Source organism: Mobula birostris, chromosome 9, assembly GCF_030028105.1.
Source record: "Mobula birostris isolate sMobBir1 chromosome 9, sMobBir1.hap1, whole genome shotgun sequence".
Classification (NCBI taxonomy): Eukaryota; Metazoa; Chordata; class Chondrichthyes; order Myliobatiformes; family Myliobatidae; genus Mobula; species Mobula birostris.
In genome coordinates this window covers 151,236,586-151,250,826 of record NC_092378.1, presented here as the reverse complement: position 1 = coordinate 151,250,826, position 14,241 = coordinate 151,236,586, and the positions used below count along the sequence as shown (strand labels likewise).

The 14,241-nt window shown below is 42.1% G+C and overlaps 2 protein-coding genes across 2 annotated transcripts in view; one reads left to right on the top strand and one right to left on the bottom strand.

The window, feature by feature from the left end:
* LOC140202454 (parvalbumin, thymic-like) overlaps positions 1-7,535 on the bottom strand; it is a 66,597-nt gene extending 59,062 nt beyond the window's left edge. Inside the window, exon 1 of the mRNA XM_072267319.1 lies at positions 7,298-7,535. Within this exon, the coding sequence (XP_072123420.1) occupies positions 7,298-7,535 (238 nt within the window). The remainder of the gene's footprint in view (positions 1-7,297) is intronic.
* A 23-nt stretch (positions 7,536-7,558) lies between these two features.
* lmtk2 (lemur tyrosine kinase 2) overlaps positions 7,559-14,241 on the top strand; it is a 129,725-nt gene continuing 123,042 nt past the window's right edge. The window contains exon 1 of the mRNA XM_072269129.1: positions 7,559-8,034. Within this exon, the coding sequence (XP_072125230.1) occupies positions 7,884-8,034 (151 nt within the window). The 5' untranslated portion in view covers positions 7,559-7,883. The remainder of the gene's footprint in view (positions 8,035-14,241) is intronic.

Here is a 14,241-nt window from a genome sequence, read left to right as displayed (position 1 = left end):
TTCATTTCTTTATCCTCTTCAATACTCCTGACTGTGACTGTATAATTTTATTTCGTTAAAGAGCTTTACTTACACATGTGAAATATATTTATATGCGACCTTTTAATTTTCTACCAAGTTCAAGTTTATTGTCATTCAACAATGCACATGTCTTCCTCTGGAACCAAGATGCAAAACACAGTGCATATAACACACACAACACATAAAATACGACTAAATTCTGACTTTAAGATTTCAGAGCAGTTATCACAATTCTCCTCAACGGGATGCTTGTAACCTTGTATCATTTAAACTGTACTTTTCTTGTCTCAGTGAAAAGTACTGATGTAGGGGTACTGCTTTTATTTGATGAAAGCAGTGAGTGGGTGGTGTAAAGATGCAAAAAAAAACTGATATATGTTGGAAATGTGAAATAGTAAAAAACAGGAACTGCTGGAGATCAGGCAGCAGGTGAAATGTACCAAGTCAGCTCAGAACCAGTTCAGTTTAACTCGTTTGTTTTCCCGCATCAAAGCTGAACTTAGCTGGCAATCGACATCCTAGTTTGTTCAAACTATATGAGGAATCTGAATGGCAATCTGTAGGCTGTTGCATTCCATAAGACCAAAAGACACAGGAGCAGAATTAGGCCATTTGGCCCATCGAGCCTGTCCTGCCATTCCATCTTGGCTGATTTATTAACCTTCTCAACCCCACTCTCCTGCCTTCTCCCTGTAATCCTTGATGCCCTGACTAATCAAGAACATATCAACCTCCACTTTAAGTATACCCAATGATTTGACCTCCATAGTTATCTACAGTAATGAATAACACAGATTCACCACCCTCTGGCTAAAGAAATTCCTCCTAATCTCTGTCCTAAAAGGGTGTCCTTGTATTCTGAGGCTGTGCCCTCTGATCCTAGATTCTGCCACAATAGGAAATATCCTCTCCATTTTCACACTGCCTAGGCCTTTCAATATTCCATAGGTTTCAACGAGATCCCCCTCATTCTTTTAAACTCCAGCGAGTACAGGTCAGAGCCATTAATATTCAATATTATGCTATTGAATTTATTCTATCCATGCTTGTATTCTATTATGTTTTATGAGTCTGGTGATTTGGAAAAAGGCCAATCTTTGTCTGACCCCATTTGAGGGTAAATACTAGTTTGAGCACCCGTTATCCGAAATGCTTGGGGCCAGAAGTGTTCTGGAGTTCTCATTTTTTCAGATTTTGGAATTTTGCATCTATGTAATGAGATGCTGTACCATAGGGATGGGATTCAAGTCTAAGCACAAACTTAATTTGCATTACATATACAGCTTATGCATATCCCCATCAGAAAGGTATGCCACCCAGGTGGACAGTCAGTGGCTGTTTGGCCACTGAATTTATGTGCTACTGGTACACTGTCTTTGTTTTACACTTGTTTATCACAAATATTTACTGATGCAACCAAATATTTACTGATTCAGCGTGTTAGATTTTCATCAGCAACGATCTTAGCAAACCCATCAATGAATTTCTCTTCGTAAACACGAGGAATTCTGCAGATGCTGGAAATTCAAGCAACACACATCAAATTTGCTGGTGAACGCAGCAGGCCAGGCAGCATCTCTAGGAAGAGGTACAGTCGACGTTTCAGGCCGAGACCCTTCATCAGGACTAACTGAAGGAAGAGCTAGTAAGAGATTTGAAAGTGGGAGGGGGAGGGGGATATCCAAAATGATAGGAGAAAACAGGAGGGGGAGAGATGGAGCCAAGAGCTGGACAGGTGATTGGCAAAAGGGATATGAGAGGATCATGGGACAGGAGGCCCAGGGAGAAGGAAAGGTGGGGGGGGGGGGAACCCAGAGGATGGGCTAGGGGTATAGTCAGAGGGACAGAGGGAGAAAAAGGAGAGAGAGAGAGAGAGAAAGAATGTGTGTATATAAATAAATAACGGATGGGGTACGAGGAGGAGGTGGGGCATTAGCGGAATTTAGAGAAGTCAATGTTCATGCCATCAGGTTGAATTTCTCCGCTGCCCCATGATTAGCAAATGCTTTATCACCACAGCTTTTAAAAAATTTAATGCTGCGATTCTGGATTTTAGAATTTTGGATAAGGGGTACTCAACCTGTATCAAGATCTGCAACTCAGCAACTTGAGTGAGTTGGAAATAAAAGGAAACTCGATTAATTTTTGGATAACATCTTCAAACCTCCATGACTTGTACAGTATACTAAGTTTTATATCAAAATAAACTTCATTAATAATAAAAAAAATTACAAGAATTAACCATGCAATGCCTTTTTATTCTAGTCTTAAATTAAGTCAATGTGTTAAATAGTGTTCTATTATATTTTTGAAAAGCAGTAGGACTGTTGCCACTCATATGGTCCCATGGGGTGTTCACTACTACAATAATTGAGGGACTTCCTTACCCAACCCAGACACTGTCTGTCTAGTAGCAGAAGAACCCTGTACTGTGGTCCTTTCCCATCAGAGCTTCAGTGTGTCCCTCAGCATTCTGCTTCACCAGGTTGTTCCCAACCTGGGGTCCACAGACCCCTTGCTTAACGGTATTGGTCCATCATAAAGAAGGTTGGGAACCCCTGCCGGACATCCCGATGACCAGCAAGTTTTGGGCAGGCTACTTAAAAAATGTCAAAAAAAAAAAGCTGGGAAATATTTGCCAATTTATCAGCTTGATTTTTTTTCTCTCTCTTGCTCTGCACCCCACCTCCTCCATAGAGAAGCTGACATCTCTCCAGAATTCTTTCTCTGCACTTTCAAATGCTTGTTATTTACACTTAATCCTAGAAAGAATTGGTTTAACTAATGAACTTATCTTACCATCACCACAGAAGTATAGTTTTGAGTAGGATCATTGGACAGCAATCAGAGATTGGCAACATATATTGATTCTCTCCTGTTGTAGAGCATCTGGTGACTTACATCTATTCTATATGTGATCAATAAACTTAGAAATCACAATTTCTATGTATAAGGCATGTGTAACATGGCAAAGAAACTTCATGGGAACTGGGGACTCCATTAATAATCGATCAGAGTTGCGTATATAAGCCAGAACTCTTATGTCTTTACACTGCTGCAAAACAATAAATTTTATGTTAGGGACTAAAGGCTGATAAATCCCCAGGGCCCCATGGTCTACACCCCAGGGTACTTAAGGAGGTGGCTCTAGAAATCGTGGACACATTGGTAATTATTTTCCAATGTTCTATAGATTCAGGATTAGTTCCTGAGGACTGGAGAGTAGCTAATGTTATCCCACTTTTTAAGAAAGGACGGAGAGAGAAAACAGGGAACTATAGACCAGTTGTTGTTGTTCGTCCATCGTTGGCGTCGATGAGGACCTCGACACCATAATGATGGTGTCGAGACTAGCGCGTGATTTGGATTTAAGTGAGGGAGAGTTGCGCAGCGTCAGCCTCACTCTCTCTTCCCAATTCCCATCTGGGTCCAGTGGCAAGACAGAGTCTAGAAGGCTGGAGATGGGACTAGGCGCAGTGGATGACCAGGACATCTTCTGACATCAGTGGTGGGGAAGATGCTGGAGTCAATTATAAAGGATGAAATAGCGGCACATTTGGATAGCAGTAACAGGATAGGTCCAAGTCAGCATGGATTTACGAAGGGGAAATCATGCTTGACTAATCTTCTGCAATTTTATGAGGATGTAACTATGAAAATGGACAAGGGAGAGTCAGTGGATGTAGTGTACCTGGACTTTCAGAAAGGGTTCCACATAAGAGATTAGTGGGCAAAATTAGAGCACATTGTATTGGGGGTAGGATACTGACATGGATGGAAAATTGGTTGGCAGACAGGAAACAAAGAGTAGGGATTAACGGGTCCCTTTCAGAATGGCAGGTGGTGACTAGTGGGGTACCGCAAGGCTCGGTGCTGGGACCGCAGCTATTTACAATATACATTAATGATTTAGATGAAGGAATTAAAAGTAACATTAGCAAATTTACAGATGACACAAAGCTGGGTGGCAGTGTGAAATGTGCGGAGGATGTCGAGATAATGCAGGATGACTTGGACAGGTTGGGTGAGTGGGCAGATGCATGGCAGATGCAGTTCAATGTGGATAAATGTGAGGTTATCCACTTTAGTGGCAAGAACAGGAAGGCAGATTACTATTTGAATGGTGTCAAGTTAGGAAAAGGGGAAGTACAACGAGATCTATGTGTCCTTGTTCATCAGTCACTGAAAGTAAGCATGCAGGTACAGCAGGCAGTGAAGAAAGCTAATGGCATGTTGGCCTTCATAACAAGGGGAGTTGAGTATAGGAGCAAAGAGATCCTTCTGCAGTTGTACAGGGCCCTGGTGAGACCACACCTGGAGTATTGTGTACAGTTTTGGTCTCCAAATTTGAGAAAGGACATTCTTGCTATTGAGGGAGTGCAGCGGAGGTTCACGAGGTTAATTCTTGGGATGGCGGGACTGTCATATGTTGAAGGATTGGAGCGACTGAGCTTGTATACACTGGAATTTAGAAGGATGAGAGGGGATCTGATTGAAGCATATAAGATTATTAAGGGATTGGACACGCTCGAGGCAGGAAACATGTTTCCGATGTTGGAGGAGTCCAGAACCAGAGGCCACAATTTGAGAATAAGGGGTAGACCATTTAGAGCAGAGTTGAGGAAGAACTTTTTCACCCAGAGAGTTGTGGATCTATGGAATGCTCTGCCTCAGAAGGCAGTGGAGGCCAATTCTCTGGATGCTTTCAAGAAAGATTTAGATGGAGCTCTTAATGATAGCGGAGTCAAGGGATTATTGGGAGAAGGCAGGAATGGGGTACTGATTGTGGATGATCAGCCATGATCACAGTGGATGGCGGTGCTGGCTCGAAGGGCTGAAGGGCCTACTCCTGCACCTATTGTCTATTGTCTATAAGACTGATAATAAACCGGATTCTGATCAAATGGAGATAAAGCACTTTCTTCTTTGAACCATATCATAAATAATGCTCCTAATGCTTGGTCAATTTTGGTACACCTCTAGAATACCTACAGTATGTGCCCAGAGTTTAATTTTTCTCAACTGGAATCTCAAGTTTACCAATAGTTTGAATGAAAAACATTTCAATATTACACTTCTTGGAAAGATTATCACCTTACATTCACTAGTTAGCTTTCAATATCAATTAAGAATTCCTTTCTAGTCCTGATGAAGGGTCTCGGCCAGAAACGTTGACTGTTTATTCCCCTCTATAGATGCTGCCTGACTTGCTGAGTTCCTCCAGTATTTTCTGTGTGTGTGTGTGTTTGCTCAATATTCCCAGCATCTGTAGAATCTTTTGTGTTTAGTACGTCTGAGATATCCTCTTTTTATCCCCAGAAAATGCAGTTTCTCCTACAGTGGTATCAATATGGTACACTCTGACCTAGATCCCCTCATCACCCATCAGCCCATGCTCAGGCTCCTCCGACCCCTTTACTCTGGTTATGCTCTCTTGCTTTCCAGTCCTGATAAAGTGTCTTGCCCCAAAATGGCAACTGCCTATTTACCTCCTCAAATGCTCTTACCCACTGAGTTCCTCTAGAATTTTGATTCAGATTCAGACCTATTTATCACCAGTACTTCGAAACATTGAGTGAAATGTGTCATTTGCATTAACAACTAACACACCTGGGGATGTTGCTGGGGGTGGGGGGCAGCCAGCAAGTGTAGCCACCCATTCTGGTACCAGCATAACATGCCCACCAATGCTGGGCAGAACAACACAGAACACAACAAGGAACAAAACAACAAAAGCACAATTAGTCCTTTTCCTCCCTTCCACCCATGTATATACACACACACAGACAATCCTTCAAATCTAGGACAGGTGTCCGGGCCTCTATTCACTAGGTTTGCCCATTGGGCTTCAACCTTCAGACTTCTGATTGACCCCGGGCTTCAATCTTCAATCCATTGTGTGTGTTAAAAAAGTTAATGGTTCAGTAAGAAAGACCCTTTGCTGACACAGGGGTGCCATGTTGTCATATGATATAGGCAAGCATGGTCCTTCCATGACCATGATTTTCCTTTGCAAATTTTTCTACAAAATTAATCTGCCGTTGTCTTCTTCTGGGCCATTAACAATACTATTCCGAGACTGTCTGCCTGGCGTCAGTGATCACATAACCAGGACTTGTGATGCCAGCTGCTCATATGAACATCCACCACCTACTTCACATAGCCCTGATTGGGGGGACTAAACAGCTGCTACACCTTGCCCAAGGGTGGCTAGCGGAGGGGAGAAGCACCTTGCACCTCCTTTGGTAGAGAAGTATCTCCACCCATGACCTGCTGAGTATTCCTAGCATTTTGTGTTTGTATTATTAGAGGTACAATAGCTGCCTTTTGTCCCAGTGGATTTTCTATGAACATTAAATTTTTCTGACAAAATTGGAAAATGTGAGAATTATTCATTAGCACATGCAGCATCTGTGGAGAGGGAAACAGAGTTAATGACCTAGCGTCAGATCCAGCATGTTTAAGCGTGTTTAAAGTTGCCGAGAAGGTTGAAGGGTGAACACCACAACCACGTCAGTGAATGGGTGGAGACCAAGTGAGAACGTAAGTAATGCTGTTGCTAATTGACGGAGGATGGTGAAAGTTCTTGCAGATGATCTGCCTAGTTAGATGCAAGTAGGAGCTAAAAGAGGGCAGAAAAGAGAAAAATAAACAATGCTAGAGAAAGGCCATACTCTGCTCCCAAAAATTACATATTCCAAAAATGCTATGTTTGCAGAGCCCTCAGTATTATCAAAGATACCTCCCATCCGTCCTGCAATCTCTTTGACCCCCTACGGGCAGGCAGAAGGTATTAACAGTTAGGCTGGACAGCAATTTCTTCCCCCAAGCTGTGAAGATAACTGAAACATTGGAAATCCCCATCAGGTTAGGCAGCTAAGAGAGGAAAAACAAATTAACATTACGTTTCAAAGACGTTTTATCATACAGATCAGATACAAATTCAAAGGGCTGAGTTTTCTGAAATTGTTAAATTCAGTTCTGAATCCTGAGTGCTGGAACCTGCCAATGTGTTAGATCAGATGCTATTCCAGGAGCTTACTTTGGGCTTGAGTGGAACAACAGAATAAGACTGAGATTTAAAATTACATAGAGAGGTAGCTGAAGGCTCTTCATATAAAACGCTGGAGAAACAGCGGGTCAGGCTGTATTTATGGTGGGAAATAGTTGACATTTCGAATCCGGACCCTTCATCTGGACTCAGGTAACCATGATATAATCCGTATTCTAGTGCAAACGGATGATTCATATTAAAGTTTTCAGTCAATTGACTAACCGTAAAAAAAAGGTAGATCTGCGTAAAAATCAGAGGTGGCCCGTAGCAACGCATTCCGATGGTCTGAGCTCTTTCTTTGACCTCTCCTGGTTGCTAAGCGAGTGACGTAGCATTCCTGGAGCCCGTCCATCACCGCCGTCAGCCCGGAAAACCGTCCCACCGTGGCTCCACCCCGTGCGTTGAATGGCTCGAATCGTCGGGCAGAGCGACCTGCGATTGGTTTAGCGATGCCGTCCATCACGGTGATGGGGCGTTCCGCGCTTGCTTCTGACGCATCATGGCGGCTGTGGGAAAAGCAGCGAGAGGGCGGCCGCGTCGCTAGCGAAAAGCGCCCGGAAAATTTGCCCGTCGCCGCTAGGAAAAATGCCCACACAGTCAGCCGATGGCAGAGTAGCGTTTGTCAGCCGCTGTTTGAGAGGGATATCGACGCGGAGCTGGGATCGGGGTTTGTGAGGAAGGATGAGCTTCGGTGGGCCGGCGCCAATCACCATTTGTTGCCGGAAAATCAGGAAGAAAAGCGGCGACGGCGGACAGCGCCGTGTGTAAGAGGCGGGCGGCAGTTTGTTGTTAGCAGCCCCTCGGGTCGATGGGGGGCCGGCCAGTCCGTTTAAATGCTGCGAGTCGGCAGTCCTTGACGACGGTGGAGCCGCGGCCGAGCATGGCGGTGTACGCCGGCATCTTGCTGCTGCTAGTGCTGCGCAGCGTCCAAGGTGTTCCACTTCCGCAAACAGGTGCAGGTCAGTGTATGTTATCATCTGAAAACGTCGCCGCTTGTCCGCTGAAACGGGATCGTGCCAAAAAAATCTGTCGCTGTGACCACCAAAGATTTTAATCGTGCCCAATACAAATCGAAATTGAGTGCGGTTTAAACATTAACTCGCATTGTTCCTCTTCGTAGATGTTGTCTGATTTGCTGAGTTCCTCCAGTATTTAGTATGTGTGCGTGAGTGTGTTATTCTGGATTTCCAGCATCTCTTGTATTTATGATATAAGACATGGATCAGTAATTGCAACGAAGCCACAGGATTGTTGCAAAGTTGCAATGAGTTAATTGTTTCAGGAAATCAGAATTTCCTAACCTGGTCTGGCCTGGGTGTGACCTTAGACACAGGATGTGGCTGACACGGAAATGGTCCAGTGAGCGTTTAGAAATGGGCACCACTGCCTTGCTTTGCTTTCCCTATTCTCTGAATACATTTAGGTGGGGGTGAGCCGTGAAGGGAAGGCATCTCGCAGATATGGAATACTGTCCATGCTTGTAATCTGGGGGGGGGAAAGGGCTGGAAATACTCAACACATCAGGTAAGGTCTGTGGAGAATGAAATAATGAACATCTCAGGACGTCAGGCTGTTGTGCATGTTCTCATTTTAGGTCACAGCATGAGCATCTATGAATCATAGTGTTAAAAAATAATGTATAGTGCCTTTCATGGCCCTCTTGGGATTTAGAGGCAGTGAAGTACGTTAGAGAAATAGACACTGCTATTGCAAAGGAATATAGTACACTGTTGCACGATTAAAAGTAATCACTGATTCACATTGCTGTAAGACTGATACTTCTAATATGCAAGTGTCTGCCACTAAAAATGACTACCTGCCATCTTGTGAAATTTTCTTTGGGATGAAACAATGAAATCTCAGAATTGTATTTAAGTTAACAATAAGCAGTAGCATTAAATTCTGTAACTTTTTTTGATTTCAAGCTGAACATGCTGTAGTTATTTGAAAGTTTTGTAAGGTGCAGAGAAAAATAAGCTATTTGAAACAGTTACCTGTTCAATATTGTACAATGGCTGTGTTGCATTGCAAATTTGATTTTGTGATTAAGCCATTAGCTAAATCCAGTTCATGCTGCATGATTCTGGAATATGTTTTAACTTGTGGATGAGGTAGCAGCTTGAACGTGATTTGTCATATCCTTTGTGTAGGAGGTTGAGATTTCTGTGTTTTGAGCATAATTGCTGTTGTCATAAAGATGGAAAATGCTGAAAACGTTTAGCATTTGTGGAAGGAGGAAGTTAAAATGTTCTAGGTTGTCTCTTTAGCAGAACTGGAAAAGAGAGAAAGCAAATTAATTTTAAGTTGCAAAGGGGGAGGTAGGGATGGAATATTCTCTGGAAGTTGAGGCCCGAAGGTCAAACCTGTGATCAGCAAGTCCTGGGGTGAAGTCTGAAATTGGAGGCCTGATGTCTGTGAGTCTGAGTATCCAGGGCCAAGCATGAGGCCCAGAGAAAACCTGTCCTGGGGTTAGATGTCTGTGTGTGAGAGAGAGGGTGGGTGGGTGTGAGGGAGGGTGACAAAGGAGCTTGTTTTGCCGATGTTTTCTTGATGCTTGTGTTGATCTGCTGAATATTGTGGGCATGCTGCTGTATTTTGATGCTGGAATGTGTGGTGACATTTGAGGGCTGCTCTCCTCACCCACCAGCACATCCTTGACTGTGGTTAACACAAGCAGCACATTTCACTGTATGTTTCGATGTGCATGTGATAAATAAATCAGCATCTGAATCAGATTGCCAGAGGCACCCTTTCCTTTATGCTGCCTAAAGATTGCATACCATTCCCCAAGTATCTATGCCTTTGTGGTTTCTTGCAAAGAATCTCTGCAGTTCTCTAGCATGACAGATTGTGAATCAGACCATTGGAAGAATTTTTAAAAAGAGGTAGGGAAACTTAAAAAGAGAATGGGAAACTATGGGGAAATGATTCCAGTGTCTCAGAAGAGGCCTGTGTTGTATTAGCCATGATTGTGTTGAATGATGGGGCTCGGTACCCTAATTTTGCTTCTATTTTTCTCTTGTTCCTCGTGTGTTCCAATGGTGGTATTCTCCACTTGTCTTCTTCCCTAACTTGCGATTGCCCTTTTGCCAAAGTAAACAGAACCTCTGATCTCATTTATTTCCTGCACTACTGTACTTGTCCCCTCCCATTCCAGATAGAACTGGGATAGCACTCAGACAAGATGCTGTAGGTACTCAGTGGTCAGGCAGTAACTGTAGAGGGAAATGGACGGTCAGTGTTTCCCAAGGCTTCCACCCCACCGACCTTTGCATTTATTGGGTCCTCCCTAGCAACTTTATTGCCTTGAATAAGATTCCCAAGCTAAATACACTTCACCATTCTGAAGGGATTCTACCCACCACAACCCTTCGGTCCATCCTTTGAGCTCTACCAGTTACTCCTTTTCTCAACAATTTCCTATGGATTTGTCCTTTTATCTCATCCCTTCCCACCAGACAAGGATCAATGTAGTCCTTTCAGGTGAAGCTGCAGTTAGCTTGCCCCACTTCCAATTCGTGCTTTGCATCTGGTACTCGCAGCTCAATCATCTCTGCTTTGTGAAATATGTTGAGTGGCTGCTTTGTGGAGCGCTCGCATTAAATCCACAGAGGCATTCTGCAGTTGCATCTAACTTTACTCACACTCATTTATTTGTCTATAGACTCCTGCTTTGTTATAACGAGGCCCAGTGTTTTCATCCTCTTGTTGCAGCTTTCTAGACTTGATAATGAAAATTTCAGGTAACTTTGTTAGTTTGTACCAGCTGGCCAGTTCTCCTATAAGTTAATCATCTCTTTATTTCCTCTGTGCTGACGTTCCTTGATTTAGCAGATATTTTTTGCAGCTCTGAAGCAACACACAAGATGCTGGATGTTCTCAGTGGGTCAGGCTGCTTTTACAGATGGAAATAGATGGTCAGCATTTCAGGGGTGAGACCCTTCACCTGTACTGGATGGATTGTCTGGTCCAGATGAAGGATCTTGACCCAGAACGTTGACTGTTTTTATTTCAGATTTCCAGTATGCGCAGGTTTGTGTCCTTATTTTTGTTTTAATGAAAGGTTGCAGTTGCTATTATGAATAACTGAAGTCATCTTGTTTTCCCAGTTTCTGCCCGGTTATCTAACCTCTATTAACGATATTTTGATATTGTTGAACTTGTCAGTCACACTTTTTAACAGTGGTAGGTGAAGATGCAAGAAAAAAAATTGAGATTTGTTTTGAATAAAGTAGATAAGTGATGATACACACTTTTTTGATTCTCTATTTCCGAAGTTTTAGACTTTAATATTATGAAGTTAGTACAAGGAGCTACGTGCCCAACAGTTTTTTTTCCCAACAGCTTAAAAGTATCCCACTACCTCCTCCCTGTTTTAGTTTAAAATGTTTATCAAACTTGTGTTCACAACACTGATAAGCATCATTCTGCAACATTCCTCCAAAGCTTTTCTGCCATATTGCATCACCTTAGCACTATTTGTTCTCTGCCAAAATGGCATTGCTTCTGTTCATTCTGTGTTACTGTTATTGCTGTCCACATTCAATGGTTCATCTGTGTCCTTCAATCTGTACCTCAATCTTAAAAAAAAAAACAAAATACTATAATTCTTCTATTTTTATGAATTATCTGCCTAGCATCTATTTCCCTTGGGTACCCTGAGTTGCCAGTGACATGATTTCGCTCAGGGCCGCTTTGCTGAATGATGACTCTCCTTGTATTTCTCAAACAGTATATAGATGGTGTGAGTCAGTCATTGAGTTTCGAGTTGCTATTGACTTCATCTCCTGTTGTATGTAAGTTGCTCACATTTCTCTTGAATTCTTTGCCACTATCTTTTGTTCCTCCTAGAGGCATGGTAGTGTAACCTGGGTTCAATTCCCGCTGCTGTCTGTAAGAAGTTTGTATATTCTTCCAGTGACCGCTTGGTCTCCTCTCGGTGCTCCCCTTTCCTCGCTAATTCCAAACATCTATGGGTCAGTAAGTTGTGGGCATGCTACATTGGAGCTGGAAACATGGTGACACTTGTGAGCTGTCCCCATTTTACTGAATGTTTCAATGTGCATTTGATACGTAAAGCTTATCTTTATCTTTTCTGGAGATCAGTCTGCAAATAAATCTAATCTCTGCTTCAGTTGTTGCTCAGGTGTAGATATCCTGTGCTTCTGAAGTTCATTTTCATTTTTAAAAAAATATGCTGGTTCTGATTGAACCTCATCTTGTCAGTGGCCTACATAATTGAGCCACGAATAGTTTTTTTTTAACAATGACAACCTTTGTTTGGCTCTAAATATAATCTGAACAGCCATTATTTCATTGGCTCTAAAGCCCTTTGGGATATCCTAAGAGAGGTTAAATTCTCTTAACTTTACTTGTCCATATGATGAATGAAGAATAATTTCTGCCTAACTAGACGTCACAAATAAATCCGCTCTTATGTGCCCTCTTGCAAAGTTTTTATGCTATGGGGGCGAAAAACTTATTACAATATTTTACTACCTAATTAATTATCATTAACTTATGTTTTTAGTCCTGAATGCATTGTTTCATTGCAATGCAGGGCCAGATTCACATTCTGTGAAGTGATGTCCTTTCAGTATATTGTGGGATACTGGAGTAATGCTCTTCTCTTGCTCGGCTTGCTTTACTGCTGATGTGACAATATGGCTGCAAATGATATGATCTTGCATTAGATTTACTGTGCAGCCTTTCATAATTATAGCAAAGGAGTGAAGTTCAAAATTCCCTTAAATTCTCTTTTTCTAACCAGGAAGATTTTAGTCCATGAGCGTCAGGAATGTAGATGAATATCTGTTATTGCATGAGATATAATTAATTGAAATGTCATTACAGTTTGTCATTTTGTTTATTTATATATTTTAATATGTCTAAGCTAACAGTTTTGGAATTTTTGGATCACAAGGTACTAAAGATAAGTAGACACTTTATTGATCCCAAAGGAAATTACAGTGTCACTGTAGCATTACAAGTGTACAGATATACAAATATTAGAAGAGAAATACCTTGTGATTAAAATGTGACCTGCTGGGGAGTGGCACCTAGATGTACCGGTTTATTTTGTGGTAGAGTAGGTTATTTGCTGTGCCAAAATGATTGGCTTTGTGATGGAGTTATTGGAAAAAAAATTCCCATAGTTCTTTTTTAATCTATTAATTTGTGGTGCAGTTGCAAGTCTTTTATATGTGGTGATGGATACTGTTTTCAAGATTGAAACGTAGTCTTTTTTTCGCACATGGTTGTTGTTGGTCTCTGTGTGTGACTTTTCTGTGATTTTGTTTTTAAAAAATTGTTTTTTTGTTCTACTCTGAATGCCTACAAAAAATGAATCTCGGGGTAGTATATAGTGACATATACATACTTTGGCACGTGGCCAAGTGGTTAAGGCATTGGACTAGCGACCTGAAGGTCGTGAGTTCGAGCCTCAGCCGAGGCAACATGTGTTGTGTCCTTGAGCAAGGCACTTAATCACACATTGGTGTGATGGAGAACGGAGATTTGCAGCATGGGCAACTGCTGGTCTTCCATACAACCCTGCCCAGGCCTGTGCCCTGGAGAGTGAAGACCTTCCAGGCGCAGATCCATGGTCTCGCAAGACTAACAGATGGCTATACATACTTTGATAATAAATCTACTTTCAACTTTGAAATGCTGCTTTGAAATACTAACAGTTTTCATACCATTCATCTAGCGTAAGTGTTTTTGCTGGCTGTCCCTGGGTTACAAACACAAGACTTATGGACACCCTGACATAGAAATGAGCTCCACTTTTACGCTCAGAAGACCAGTGTCATGCATTTTTTTCATTCCTGCAAACAGTTTTCTCCCTTCACTTCGGGTAATTGTTTATTGTGTGCTTTACATTATAGTATTATGAAGGTATGGTTATATATTGAGTGATTTTTGTGTACTTTCCAATGAGGGGATAAAATTGACTTAATGGATGTCTGTAAAAGCAGGACATGTTTGTTACCTGGGGATGGCCTGGCTGTCCCATTTTTGTGTTGCGTGATATTTATTGCCTATGAATTATTTTCAACTTTCAAATATTGTCCTGCAATGTCATTTTTGCCTTGACCACACTGTTTAAAAGCTTTAATAGAGGGCCACACAGTTACAACACTGATAAGGCAGTCATTGTTTAATTT